At 41.9% G+C, this 15,770-nt stretch overlaps 1 protein-coding gene across 1 annotated transcript; it reads left to right on the top strand.

The window, feature by feature from the left end:
* Positions 1 to 6,866: 6,866 nt before the first annotated feature.
* Positions 6,867 to 13,805, top strand: LOC149306910 (NXPE family member 2-like). Its single transcript, XM_089537705.1, has 5 exons — positions 6,867 to 6,968; positions 8,429 to 8,489; positions 9,147 to 9,843; positions 10,186 to 10,247; positions 11,862 to 13,805. Exons 1-5 carry the CDS (start codon positions 6,888 to 6,890, stop codon positions 12,395 to 12,397), a joined length of 1,437 nt encoding a protein of 478 aa, XP_089393831.1. The 5' UTR covers positions 6,867 to 6,887; the 3' UTR covers positions 12,398 to 13,805.
* Positions 13,806 to 15,770: the final 1,965 nt, after the last annotated feature.

Here is a 15,770-nt window from a genome sequence, read left to right as displayed (position 1 = left end):
ATGTGTCTGTGTATTTTTGGCATTGTGCAAAAGATGTTATTGTTGTCATTGTTAACTGCCCTCGAGTCATCCTTGGCTCATGGTGACCCTGTGGATGAGTCCCCTCCAAGACCCCTTCTTTGGTTATATTTTATTAAAATGTTATTACATCTCTTCATCACTCTCTCCTACATCTTCTTCTTCATTACTTTTGAGACTTTGTTCTGAAGTTTTGCCTTCATCAGAGAAGGGTTCACTGTCTTCCCCTTCATCCGTCACTCCTTCTTTATTTCTGTTCTGTTTTTGACTTCACGTTTCCATTACAATTCTATCTGTCTTTCATTGTTCTGCTCAGGTCTTGCAAATTAAGACCCATGACCTCCCTGACTGAGTCTATCCATCTAGTGTGGGGTCTTCCTGTATTTCTATTTCTTTCCACCTTTCCCAGCATTATTGTCTTTTCCTATGATTCATGCCTTTTCATACTGTGGCTAAAGTATGACAGCCTCAATATCATTATCTTGGCTTTTTGGCTTGATCTGTTCAAGGACCCATTTGCTCGTCTTTTAGGCCGTTCACGGTATCCTCAGCACTCTTCTCCAGCACCTCATTTCAAATGAGTTGATTTTCCTCTTGTCTGCTTTCTTTACCGTCCAGCTCTCATATTACACATGTTTTTGATCTTGTAGTATGATCTTTTTCTTGGCATATAGCATCCTGGCCGTTGGTTTCAACTTTCCTTTGATTTCCTGGATCCTGTGGAAGAGATCTCTCGTTCTTTCTTTTTTGTTGTTGACTCATTTTTCTTTGCATTGATCATTGTAATACAGTCAGCCCTTCTTATACACGGATTTTTTATACACGGATTTAAGCATACACGGTTTGAAAATTTCCAAAAAAGTATAAATTTACCTTGATGTTCCATTTTTTATTAGGGATACCATTTTGCTATGTCATTATACTTAATGGGACTTGAGCATACACAGATTTTGTTATACATGGGGGATCTTGGAACCAAACTCCAGCGTATAACAAGGATCCACTGTAGTTTTCTTTTTCTTTGTGTAGCAGTTGTACAGTTGTGGTTCTGGTTTTGTTCCCACAAACCACAAGGATGTGAGTTCAACACCAGCCAGGGACTCAGGGTCGACTCAACCAGGCATCCTTCTTTCGGTTGCTAAAATAAGTACCCAGCTTGTTGTGGGCAATTAGTTTACATATCATAAACCGCTTAAAGAGTGCTTAAGTGCACTGATAAGCGGTATAGAAATGTACTTACTATTGCTATTTGTTTTGCCTCTGTTCTTTCCTTTACTGCTTGAAGCATTTCATCTGTTATCCATTGTTTCTTCTCTTTCTTTTTGGCCATCAATAATGTGCTTTTGCATTCTTGTTTGATTTCATCCTTGGCTTCTTCCCATTGGTTCTCGGTCAATTATACTTAATAGCGCAAATCAATTTCTTACGTTATCAGTATATTCTGTTGTGATATTGTTTAATTACAGGTAAAGAGATTCCACCTAAACATTACAAAGAATTTCCTGCCAGTAAGAGCTGTTCAACAGTGGAAGATGCTCCCTAGGAGTGTGGTGGATTCTCCTTCTTTGGATGATGATGATGATGATGATGATGATGATGATTATTATTATTATTATCTTTATTTAATTTTTACATTAAAAAACACATCATCATACAACGCCCAAGATATACAACAAATAAGCAAAAGACAAAAACAGAGAAAAATAGGAAAGAAGAAAAAAGAAAATGGAAGAAAAAAAATGAAAGAAAAAAAAGAGAGAAGGAAGGAAAAAAAGAAAAAAAGAAGAGTCTACATACAATACAAGAATACAAATAAACAATAACTAAACATAAATTTGTTCTTCCTGAGCATCTGATATTCAGCTAGTTCAACCTGTAATTCTGTTGCAACTTACTTGCTGCTTTCCTAATTTCCTAACAATCTATTATATTGATACTTTGAATTCTAGACTAACACATCTTTGTGCCTAAATACCATTTACATAACAAAGAGCAATATCACATCATTCGTTTCCCCTTCATTCTCTTCCCCCATCTTTGGTACATTTCCCTTAAAAACAAACAAACAAATGAATTAGTGCTTTTCTCTCTCAGTATTTGTTGAAAACCTCTGAAATCATTATTGAATCAGAATTCCTTAGAAATTGGGAGTGAAGTAATAAATAAAATACAGAAGAGATGGAAGGACTAAAACCATCAAATCTATAATTAAACATTAATATTTTACATTACTATATTACTTTTATTTCCTTATTCCAAAGCTACATCGGTGTTCTTTTCCTGGTGTAAAAAGTCAGTCAATGGTTTCCATGGTTTTTTTGCTAGCTTCCCATGAATGCCCGCGTATCAAGCATGTAAGTTTATCCATTTCTCAAATATCTAAGAGCTTTAGCCACCATTTATCATAATCAATTTGCTCTCTGTTTTTCCAATTAGCCCCATATATTATCCTTGCTGCTATAGGCGCGTTACAGACCGCCCTTTTGGGGTGGCCTGTAGGCGCTCCTTTCCCCACCAGATCTGGGCCTCAGCTGCCAGAATGGCAGCCTCTGGGGCCCCGATCCACTGCTTTCCAGGCCCCGGGGAAGCGGAAAAGGTCACTTCCCCGCAGCCTGGAAAGGGGTGTCCTTGGGGCTTCATGCCCCAAGGACACCCAACGGCAGCGGGGAGGAGGAGAAAGGGGCCACTTGGCCCCTTTCTCCCTTGCGTCACTGGCACAGCCATCTAAAAGCTGCACCAGCAACGCAAATCGCAGAAGGAGCTCTGTTTTGGAGCTCCTTCTAGCACCATGGAAAGGGTGCTCTATGCGCCCTCGCGCGGCGCAAAGCCGTCACATGCACACCACCCCATTTGGAGGCGGCACGTTCATGATGTCATAATGGCGGCCCCCGCGTGGAATGGGTGCCGCCATTTTGTACATCCTGGGGACGTATTAGGGTTAGGTGCGTAACCCTAGTACGTCCCCAAGACATACTTTACGCCCATCTGTAATGGGCCAGTATCAAATAAAATAGTAACTTCCCATATTTCTTTTCTAGGGGTTCATCAATAATCATGTTCAACAAGTAAAGTTCAGGTTCCATTCTAAATTTATAGTCTAGAATGTTCTGTATCCAATTATGGGTTTGTTTCCAAAAATTGTTGGCATATTCACAATTCCACCATAAATGAAATAATGATCCTGGAGTTTTACCACGTTTCCAACAGTTTGCATCAAATCCCTTGTAAATTTTTGCTAATTTAGTTGGCGTCAAATACCAACGATATTGTAATTTGTAATAATTTCCCCTAAGATCATAACTAACATTATATTTAAGTCTTTTATTCAAATTCTTCTCCCGTTGTTCTAAGGGAATAGAATGATGCAGATCTAGGAAGATCCCTTTGCGGACGTCGATTAATGAAGCTTTCTATAAAATCCAGGAATTATTACCATACAAATGGTTAACAGATAAAGATTTAATAAAAATTGAATATGTATCCAAAAATGTAATTTTAAAAACACAAGAGGAATTAATAAGTGAAGGTTATACAATTACCTGGTTCAACTATAGACAACTCAAAGAAAGATTCTTAATTGATAATAAAAAAAGGATTTGAATTAGAAAAACTTGAGTTTGATGAGGTTGTTTTTTCCAACAAACCACGTCAAATTGCTAGATTTTATCAATTTTTGCTACCACAAGAATTGCACGAGGAGCGTATTAAAAAAATCAATGGTCAAACGGGCCCAGGATCTGCTTCTTTGGAGGTTTTTAAAGCAGAGGCTGGATGGCCATCTGTCCAGAAGGCTTTGATTGTGTCTTCCTGCATGGCAGAAGGGGGTTGGACTGGATGGCCCTTTAAGCCCTATGATTCTATGATCCTATTTTGGTAAAAGGGCTGTTTTTGTTCTAGTTTGGTTCTAACCATTGGCATAAACAGACTTACTCTCAGACTGCTTTGTGCGTTTGGCCCCTGGATTGCCTCAACAACTTATCTGTCCTTGCTGATCCTCTGCATGTAGACCTAAACTGGCTTAGCTTTATTTTTTTAATGGGTATTTCGGACTATGTGGCCATGTTCTAGAAGAGTTTATTCCTGACGTTTCCCCAGCCTCTGTGGCTGGCATCTTCAGAGAATGCTGGCATGGAAGAGAGTGGGGTATATATAATGTTGGTTGAGAAGAAGCAATTTGCATGTTAATCTGTATATTGTGTTGATGAAAGGCAAAGTCTCAGGGTGTCTATTTAATTAATGATCCAGTGTCTAATTGGGAAGCCACCCTGACCCTGTCTGGTTTCCATTTGCATTGGCTGGCCCTTGATTTTAGTGTTCTTCAAGACTGGTAGCCAAACTTTGGCAGGATACAGACTGCCCAAAAAGGACAGTCTCCCGCCACCCTGGTTTGCTGCGCGAGGGAGATGCAGCAGACAAACCGCGCAGCTCTGTCACGCAGCAAAAAGAACCTGCAAAAAGTGGGTTCTTTCTGTGGTGCGATTGTGATGCCACAAGGCGCCAATGGCACACTTGTGATGTCACAAAGGTGCCGGGACGTGCGGATGCTAGGCGTCCATCATGTTAAAATGGCGGCACCCGTATGTACAGGGCACCGCCATTTTGACGCCCTCATCATGTGCGAGGGGCGAGTCGCGTCATGTGCGTAGGGCCCGTCTGTCCAGCGTCTTTGTTTACTTTAAAGGTTTCGTTTTTCCTGATGAAGTTGCCCAGGTGTTCATGGATGTCAATAGCTTCCCTGTGAGTTCTGACCTGACAGTTCTGGGCATGGTCCAGAATTTCAGTGTTTTCCCACAGCATTTTATGTCCAAGATGATTTATAATAATAATAATAATTAATAATAATAATAAGTTTTATTTATAAACCGCTTTTCCGCAGTGATCAAAGTGGTGTACAGGTAAAAATTGCAATGACAGAGTAGATATTACAGAATAAAAATTGCAATACATAAATAAAACTTCAATAAAAACATTACAGTTATACAAATTAAAACCATTACATCAAATCCAAGCTAGCTGAGTGCAGTCGATAGTACAGTACATATAGGGGGGAGTCACATGATATCAAGGAACATCGGGGAAGGCTTGCCGAAACAAGAAGGTCTTGAGTCTCTTTTTAAAGAGATCTAGGGAGGTGGTGGAGCAGAGCAGAGCAGAGCTCATCGGGAAGGGTGTTCCACATCCTAGGGGCTGAGATGGAAAAGGCCCTTTGTGAGGTTGACACATATCTTGCCATCAGGATCCTCAGCAAATTCTTCCCGGCTGACCTGAGTGTGCGGGGCGGATTATATGGGGAGAGGCGGTCCTCCAAGTAACCTGGGCCCAAGCCATTTAGGGCTTTATAGGTTATAACCAACACCTTGTATTGCGCCTGGAAGCGAACAGGCAGCCAATGGAGATCTTGCAAAACCAGTGTTATATGGTCAGCCCTGGAACATCCAGTGACCAACCTTGCTGCCATATTCTGCACTAGCTGAAGCTTCTGGGTTTGCTACAAGGGTTGCCCCATGTAGAGCGCATTACAGAAATCCAACCGAGAGGTTACCAGAGCATGTACCACTGTTTCAAGGTCCCCCCGGCCAAGGTAGGGTCGCAGCTGGCGTATCAGCCGAAGCTGGTAACAGGTGCTTCTGACTGTCGCATCCACTTGAGAAGTCAACTGGAGCAACGAGTCCAAAAGCCTCCCCAAACTGCGAACTGAGTCCTTCAGGGGGAGCGTGACCCCATTCAGGACAGGTGGGCAAATTTCACCACCCAGACCGGGAGTGCCTATCACTAGTACTTCCATTTTCTCTGGATTCAATCTGAGTTTGTTTTTCCTCATCCATCCCATTACCGACTCCAAGCAGGCATTTAGAGGAGAGATGCCATTCCTAGTCACTGCGTCAGTCGGAGACATAGAGAAACATATTTGGGTGTCATCAGCGTACTGTGTCTCCGGATAATCTCTCCCAGCGGTTTCATGTAAATGTTGAATAGCATGGGGGACAGAATAGCTCCTTGAGGGACACCAGATGTAAGTTCCCTCTTATTGGAGCAAACGCCCCCCAGCTGCACCATCTGGAATCTACCCGAGAGGTAGGAATGGAACCACTGGAGCGCAGTGCCTCCAATACCTAACTCCCTCAGGCGTTCCAGAAGGATACCATGTTCTGCTGATGATGATTTTTCTGGCTGACTCAGCAATACCTGGGCCATGCCAACAAGTATCAGGTCAGGACCTGTTTCTTTCTCCATTGGTGCTCTCTCCTTTCCCACGGCCTGGCCTACACCTCTGGGCAAATTCATCCATTGCAAAAGAAGGGAGTGATCTGCAGAAAGTGCAGTCAGATTCAATTCAATTTTTTCCACCTGTTGCACTCGCCTGTCACTCGCTGACCTTAAAAGGGGAGGGAAAGAAAGAAAGAAAGAAAGAAAGAAAGAGGAGCCATTTCTGGGACAAGGTAGCTGAGAATGAACTTGGTGAGTACATGCTTTATTGGATCAGGACAAGATCCAGTCCCAAAACCCTTGGGAATGCCTTGTAGGGCAGTGATCTGGCTTGGATTATGTTTTTCATTTGGGAATGAGAGGTTCTTAGGCTGCTGCCATACTGCAGAAATAATGCAGTTTGACACCACTTTTATTTCCTCCATGGTTCAATGCCGTTCTGGATGTTTCCCTGTTACCCAAAAAGCCAAGGAGGGTATGGTTGCAGCCTCTCAAGTTCACATATAATACTGGGCAGCTCTCATTTTGACTGAGGCTGCCTAATAATAATGGGTGAAAAGTAGATTAAACTAATCTTGAAATGAAAATCAGAGGCAGCCTGATGGGAATCTTCTCCATCTTCCACAGAAGGGATGGGATTACCTTGGAGGTCTCCCTCCACCATGAAGTCCAAAATTTCCTTGATTCTCACACTTGGAGTGATCATCATCCTCAGCTATGCTCTCCACAGAAAAGAGGTCCAGGTAAACCTACCAACCAGCAAAAGAGAGAGAGGATGAGAGAGAGTGGTATCCTCTTCATTCATGAGTTACCCCTCTGGTTAATCTGGAATAGTATTATCAACCGGTGACCCTTCAATGTGGCCCTCAAAGATGTTTCAGTGGGCTCCAGAACCCTTCAGAAGCCACAAAAATTGGTGACAAATTGTGGCAATATCTTTAAATCATGGAAGAAATGCCCCTCCATTTCACCACCAAAATTAGCTTAAAGCGGAGGTAGGCAATGTAGAGTCTTCCTAATGTTTTAGGCTGCAGTGCCCTTGAGCATCAGCCAGCATGAGACCTAGAACAACTTTTCATAGCGCGCACTCTCTCTCTGTCTCTCTGTCTCTCTCTGTCTCTCTCTCTCTTTTGTTATTTCATTAGGGATTATGGGTGATGTAGTGACTGAAGAGCATCTCCTCCCATGCGTTCGTACCCATTCATCATCCGAGATTCTTCTCAGGATGCCTTAGTCAAAGAAGAGATAGCTGGTATCTACAAGCTCTTTTTCATGGTGGCATGTCCTCTTTCAAACGCCCCCATTTAGCACTTCCCATCTTCTCAGTATCAGGTGTAGAGATGTCTTCATTCTCCTGGACATTTCAAGAATTGTTTTAGTTGTCTTACACCTTTGCATTTTGCTTAAAAATCCATCTGAGAAGTTGAAAGGTTTCATTTTGTCCCGATGACTTTACCTTAGTTTGACCTTCTGTTTCCTTGAAATTGTTCTATTGTTTCATGGCTCCATTTTAAGGTACCGTCGGCCCTTCTTATACACGGATTTTTTATACACGGATTCAAGCATACACGGTTTGAAAATATCCCAAAAAAGTATAAATGTACCTTGATTTTCCATTTTTATAAGGGACACCATTTTGCTGTGTCAATATATTTAATCGGACTTGAGCATACATGGATTTTGTTATACACGGAGGATCTTGGAACCAAACCCCAGCGTATAACAAGGGTCCACTGTACATTGCATTTCCTAACACACCTCACTCTGCCAAGAGAACCTCAGTTAGTGGGCCATTTTAAAATGTATTGAACTAAGGATCATGTTCAATGATTTATGGTTCAAGCTCAGTGGAAAGGGGCTGGGAAAGGGAATTAAGAAGGAAACGGAAGATGGAAAATTGCAAAACACTCTTAGCCATGGGAGAAAAACTGGTATTCTTTCATTAGGATGTTGCCTTTCAACTTCTTCCAAATACCACCTTCGCCATCCAGTACACTGACTCAGAGTGATGCTTGGTTTGGGGGTTTAGAATTGGGGGTGGTCTACACACAGAGTAACATTTCACCATTTTTATAAGTATCTCTCTTTCATTGCTGTTTACCTCTCATGCAACTTGAGTCTGGTTATTTAAGAAAGCAGCATTTTCATGTAAACTTGGGTAAACATTGTCCTTCCTTTTGGTTTTTCTCATTTCATGCTCCAGTTTACTATCTTCAGAGGTCCTTGGGAGACAAGTGAAGCAAATCCAGTTGCTGAAGATACTGGTGAGGGCTTTTTCCTTTTAACTTCCTTAACCATCTCAAGGATTATATCTTAATATGTCAAATCACACTGGCCTAAATCCTTTTGGTAGTCCAACAAGAACTCCTAGGGGTCCTCCAAAAATCCTGGATGATGTTGTTGTCACCATGTATCTGGCTGTTGAAATATAGCTGGATGCTCCTTCGTTGTCTCCTGTCCTCCCCAGAAGAAAACTGAGTTCTTGGTATAAGAAGCCATTGTGCAAAGGAGGTACATAATACCTCCTCCCACAATTACTATAAAAATAATGCGGTGTGATTCAATATTACATCTAGGACTGTCACCAAAAGGATGTCCACCAGTGTCTCCTTCTCTCAAACAACCCAAAGTCATGCTTCTGGGTTGTGCTTCTGGCTTGTTTGGGGAGAGACAAAACAGCACATCTGGTACAAATGTCATGATAAAACAATTCATCAACAGAAAGTCCAGATGAAGTCCCATTATATGTAATGGGGTAGTAAAATGGTAACCCTCATATAAAATGGCAAAATCAAGGTTTGCTTTTTGGAATTTGTTATGATGAATATTTTTACTGTGGTTGGTTGAAACCATAGATGTAGAAGCTGCGGATATGGAGAGCCAACTGTACAACTGTATGTTTCAACTTTGTTCATTCAAAGGTGGCAGGAGTAGCAAAGGGCTGCCGAAGGACTGCATCTCAAGCCAGACTGAAACAGAGAGGGCAAAAAAGAATGAAGAAATAGAAGAAATCCTTGCAAAGCTGGACTACCTGATGCCCAATGTCACTTTCAGGGATATAACAACCACCACAAGTGCCAAGAATAGCAAAGCCACCATCTTGAACCAGAAAGACTCTTACTGTGTAGGAGAACACTTAATGGTTCGACTGGATTTGTATGACCATTCAGGACACCCAAAGGTCTATGGAGGAGACTTCTTAAGGGCAAGGATCTACTCTCTGGATCTCAAGGCTGGAGCGTCTGGGAGTATCAAGGACTTCAGGAATGGGACATACCTGGTCAATTTCACCTTATTTTGGGAGGGGAACATCAGAGCCTCCATCTTGCTCATCCACCCCAGCGAAGGAGTTTCCGCCTTGTGGGCGGCAAGGAAGAAAGGCTACGGCAAAATTGCTTTCACGGGTAAATTTTTGAATGGAACATCTGAAGTCACCACTGAATGTGGGTTTAACCTGACCAGAAATGGAGAATTGTGTGAGTATCTGGATGAGCGGGACCAAGAAGCCTTCTACTGCCTCAAACCAAGGCATGTGCCATGTGGAGCTTTCATTGAGCTGAGGTCCTACAACAAACCTATCTCATATCTGACAGCATTGGAACAGAGTCTTTTAAAGAGGTACTACTCCCTTTCTGGTCTAATTCTGTTTATGATGTTTCAGTTGAAGAGAGTGCTGATCTGTACTGTTGTTCCCTTGATCCACTGAGTCATTTGAATGCCATATTCATTTGCTGTGATAGTAATGGTAATCTCTTAAATCCTTCTAATAACCTGATGCTGAGCTAGATCCAAAAGACTATGGGATGACCTTTCATACTGGATCCAATAAAAGCTTTGGCTTAAGAACATCTAGTTAGCCTGGTGTTATATTTGCAACTTATATTTCAGAATTTGATATGGTCTTACCAGCAGTACTCTTGATGACTGATGTACTTTCTCCAAATGCCTTCTTTCTTGAAGGTCCAACATTGGAGTTGAGATCCCTCAGACGTTTGGGGACATTGCTGTCGTACCCTGCAAAGGTGAGATGGACTGGTCTCCTTCACAAATTTTGGTGGTGCATGCAAATAATGTTCCTGAAAAGACTAAGTATTTAAAGTTGAAATTTTAAAAGAGTTACTGTATAGATACAAAAAAAAAAAAGTTTGTTCTACTTCCATGGTTTTGTCTCATGTCTCACCTTCCTTTTCTACCAGTTCTTGTTCTGTATCAGGTGGCAAATATGGAAATCTGCCATGTGGGTCCATTCATTTACACATTTTGTCAACTGTAGCCATATTTCCCATTGAATGAATCACAGATAAGCATATAGTGTTTTCAATCGTGCACATGTTTCACCTTTTGCATTTTATAAGGGGTGCATTGTTTGGTGCTCTCGGCCTGCAGTTGCCTGCCCCAGCTTAGGATATCTATATTCTGTACATTCAGGAGTTTGGAAATATCTCCCTTGCTATGGGTTTATTTGCTTTCTCCTCTCCTTTTGTTCTGCCCAGGGAAGACGAGGCCTAGAGACAAATGTCAGATCGGGATGGAATCACCTGTGCCCAGTGGCTACGTTTTGGACAGTGTCTGGAACCCGGCATTTTGTTCAGTCACTGATTTTAAACCTCTGGACAATATCCAAGCCTGCCTGAGGAGCAAAACAGTATATCTCATGGGGGATTCTACCTCTTTTCAGTGGATTGATTACCTTTCGCAAAAGTTGACAAGTAGGTCCTTAGGAGGGTTGGGTTTTCCACAAGCGGATAACATTTTTGCTGGGTTTTGATTTCACGCTCATGCTGGGGTCAAGATCCCAATTACGATCCCAAATCCCACTCAGGTGACAGGGGACAGGACAAGATTTGGGGTGTCCTTCCTCAACCTGAGACCTTCCCCCTGACAACACATAAAACTGCTTAAAGATATTGTCAGTGGTGGCTGATGGATTCCATGCCAGTTGGGCAGCAACTCTACTCTGGGCTTGAGTCCAAACTTCAAAACCATATCTCAATTAAGTTCAAACTTAACCCCAGCTTGGCTTCATTATCCCAATAATAATAATAATAATAATAACCACCCGGATTGGTTTGCCATAGGGCGGTATACAAATAAATAAACAAATAAACAAATAATAATAATAATAATAATAATAATAATAATAATAATTTATATCCCGCCTCTCCCTACGGATCGAGGTGGGTTACAATAGAACGATACAATATCATGGAAGCCATTAGGTGTCACTAAATACTAACATATGAAGGCTGACACCTAGCAATATCACACTACAGTGGCACCAGAGCACTCGTCAGAGAAAGCTAAACAGCTCACAAAACTACAAATCCCAGAATTCCATAGCATTGATCCATGACAGTTAAATCCAATGGTATACTTGCGACTGGTACTAATGGCCCAAAATCTCCTCCTCCTTCTTCCATTGGCACCCTCAAAGCACTATAAAAACATGGGAAATGGTATGGAGCAAAAATGCTGGGATCCCAGAGGACTGGAGTGGAAGCAGGAGAGAAAAGAAAACCTCAGTTTTACAATCATTGGTTACCGTTGGATGTTGGCCAATAGGCATGTGCTGCTAAATAAGCCCCTTTCTTTACATAAACAACACCCTTTTTCTCTGTTCCTTTCTGTCTTGTTAGCCCTGAAGTACTTTGACCATCCCGGCATCCCTGTGTTCAAGACACGCTTGGCTCTGGATGTGGAGAGGAATATTTTCATCCAGTGGAAAAAGCATGGTCTCCCGATTGTGACACACTCGTTTTACTCTGTCAAGGACTTGGGCTACGTTGCACGAGAGATCAACCAAATCCCAGGGGACCGTGACACGGCCATCATTGTTTCCCTGGGCCAACACTTTCGGCCATTCCCCATGGACCTCTTTGTCCGGAGGCTTGTGAACGTCCGTAGCGCCATTGAGAACCTTCTCCTGTGGAGCCCAGAAACTAAAATTATCATCAAAGCAGAAAACATCAGAGAGATGCACGGCGATATTGAGCGGTTTGGGAACTTCCATGGATACACTCAGTACCTGGCTGCAAAAGACATTTTCCAAGGTCTCAAGGTTGGTATGATAGACGCTTGGGACATGACGGTGGCCTACAATACAAACAGTGTCCACCCACCTGATCATGTAGTTTGGAGTCAGATCATGATGTTTCTAACATACCTCTGTTAGTTGGAACAGCCTTGGCCCCACAAGGCCAACCAAGGGGACCCTCTTGGCTAAGACTATATAAAGTAATCTGAGGGATCCAATGCAGAGGAGTCAGACATGGAAAAGTCTCTGGCCCAAATGATGGCTCTGGTCTCCATCCACAAATCGGAGCAGATCATGGCTGTAGCAGCTAGTGAGGAACTTCAGCAGGATTGGCCCTAATCTCAGCCAATGTTAAGGGATTTTGGAGCAAAGAGGTTTCAGTTCTTGTAAAGTGATTAATGAGTGAGGAGAGTCTAGATAATACTTTGCCTTCTGTATCTTTCTTTGGCGTATTGCTTCCTTCTTACCTGCAAAAGCATCATTTACCTCTCCCTTCAACAAGTCTTTGTATTCCCTTTGTTCTGGAAGGAGCATCCATGGGGCTCCAACCCTAATAATAATGTCTGCCATTTTACACCCGCATAAGAAACCCCACTTCCAGGGGCTTTTCTAACCAAGTTTAGGCCCATTTCTTTTGCCTATCTCCTTTCCGCTCCCAAGATAGATTTTCAGAAACAATAAATGCAGGTGCTTCTTTTTTCCCCTTCTTTCTTTTACCTTACAAGAGCATCCAGGGCCATTTCTCCTGCTTCTATGGCAAGCTCACATTGCAGAGTGAGCACCAGAAGAGGGGGCCAGAGGCACAAAGAAATCTACTATCTATGTAATCATGTATATGTCTAAAAGAAGACAACCTGAATTGACTCAAGTCATGGGTCAATGTTAAGTACTGTAACTCAGTTTTTAGTTTAAAAGGAACCATCCCCTTCTCTGAGTAGATTGTCAAAATTTTTGAATGCCTGTGTAGGAAAATGGCAGAGGCTCCTAAGTTTTATCCTCGACTTATCCATAGGTAATATCAAAATTCATACTTTTGGCCCCCAAATCTGCCCTTGACTTGTACACAAGGTCGACCTATAGACAAGTATATATAGTGAAGCCTTTTTAATAATAAAAAAACCCAGCATTTTATTCCCAGTGCAGAGTGTGTACAAGTTTTACTAAAATACAGTGCTAAAATATAACAAAATACAATATAATAAGTACAATCAAACCAACAGCAACACACACATAGACACAATAAAAATAGACTTATTTGGTTGTATTCTGCATGTGTCTGTCTGTATGTTGCTGGTTTTTTATTGCAGGTTAGCATTGTATTTTGGTATTTTATATTATTGGAATGGTTATAAATGTTATAGCCTATAACTGTAAAGCACCATATGAATGGATGGTGCTATATAAAGTAATTAAATAATAATAATATTCTTGCAAAAAAGAAAGGGTAGTGTGGGAACAAGACGGGCAAATATTATTTATTATAACAAACGAGAATTGAGCCCGCCATGAGTTTGTAATTGTGTCTAGTTTAATTTTAGGTAATGTGAATGCTTGCTGTTTAATTCTGATAATGAATGTCTCTTGAACTGGATCTATAGTTACTGAATAAAGCTTTGCTGAATTTTTCACTGAAGCCTGAGTTTCTGAACTTGGTTCCTGATGGATTTGGTATGCAGTGTAACTGAATACGGAGCAGTTGCAAATGTGTAACTCTAAGTTACAAATGTGTAACTACAATTTGGGATGCCCACCAAATTTAGATTCGAGACTGCAGTAAAAAGAGCACACAAACACAAAGATTTGTCAGTTCAGCCAGAAATGAATTTGTTTCCTCTCTCACCCTGAGCATGTGTTTGAGTTCATTTTTGGTTGAGGTTCTGACATGACAGGGAGAGGAGAAGACTTTGTTGTTGCTGTTGTGAGTCTATTTCAGGGAAGGAAGCATGGTTGGCCTCCCCACTCAATTGTGGTTTATATGGCTGGCATTTAAAAACAAAATGTATTTTGCTGTGCCTTTAATCTGAACATATCTCCATCTGCAGAAATGCAATTTTAACTTGGTTTAGTTATGCCATGACCCTCTTGTTATGTTGTGTTAATCTTTTAATCCAGAGGTGGGCAAAGTGGGCCACACATGTGGCCTCCGAAACCCACCTTTCTGACCTCTGAAACTGCCTTCCAGAGCACTGAAACTCACCTTTTTAAACACACACACAATTTGGAGTACGCTTTTTGCCACCAAATTGGGTAGAAAGCCCCCAAAATGCCAGAGAACATGCAAAAACTTCCCTCACCATCATACCAGAACTCCATACCATATTGTGTGTGTGTGTGCGTGCGCATACACGCGCCTTCAAGTCATTTCTGACTTATGGTAACCCTAAAGTGAACTGATCATGGGGGTTTCTTGGCAAGTTTCTTCAGAGGGGAAAGTGCCATTGCCATCCTCTGAAGCTGAGAGAGCATGACTTGCCCAAGGCCAAATTTACATGGCTGAACTGAGATTCAAACTCTGGTCTCCAGAATCATAGTCCAATGCGTAACCCATGTTCCTCTCCAAATGTTGATCGGAAGTGATGTGATGTCAGTTCTTGTCATCTTTTTGGGCAAGTCACATGCTCTCAACCTCAAGGGAAGGGAAGGGAAGGACAAAACAAATTTTGCCAGTTCACCATAACTTGGAAACAACTTGAAGGCACACAACAACAAAGTGAAATGGTGTCCCTTATAATGGCAAAATCAAGGTTTGCCTTTTGGATCATTAAAATATAGATACATTTTCAAGCCATGGATGATGGGATCCATGGATGCAGAATCTGTGGATATGAAAAACCGACTGTAGAAATGAAGACATAGTACTGTACTGACAATGCTGTTCCAGACCACAAATGAAACATTTGCCCATGCGCTTTCCACCTAAGCCACATTCACTGTCTTCAAAACTGTAAAGTAAGAACAAATAAGCTATAGCTGATAACAGCAATGCCCATTCCCCTTTATACACATATATTCTCCACAAACACAAACACACCATGCTTATCTACAGGAGCCAGAAGAGTTATCCATGGCTGGCCATGCATCCCATTGACATCATACTGGAACTGCCTCTTGCGGCCAAAAAACGGTTGCATAATTCAGTTCCTCTCAGAGCAAGTGTGTGCAGATATGTGTGTGTATTAAATCAAATATTGCCTGCCACTCCTGCCATCTTAATTGTGTGCTTTAATGAAGATGTAGATGGTAGTGCCAGACAGGAACATCTCATTCCTGTAAGACAGTGGGGCTACCTGCTGGGGAGAGTCAAACCAGGACTACCCTTCCTGGCACCAGATTGCTGCAAGTCCGTATGTCCAATGTAGATCCCAGGAAAAGAGAACATGACCTTCTGTTCCTGCTTACCTCTACTAAGGGCAGCATAGCAGGGCAGTATACCAAAGAATAGTCCAGAGTCCAGTCCAAAGGCCACAGAATACCAGGCAATAGGTCACAGCAAAGGGCAGAGACAAGAGCG

This window comes from Sceloporus occidentalis, unplaced genomic scaffold (assembly GCF_023333645.1).
Source record: "Sceloporus occidentalis isolate IW3139 unplaced genomic scaffold, rSceOcc1.0.p SCAF_9, whole genome shotgun sequence".
In the NCBI taxonomy this organism is placed as follows: domain Eukaryota; kingdom Metazoa; phylum Chordata; class Lepidosauria; order Squamata; family Phrynosomatidae; genus Sceloporus; species Sceloporus occidentalis.
Note: the sequence above shows the minus strand (reverse complement) of the source record. Positions and strands in the feature narration are given on the sequence as shown.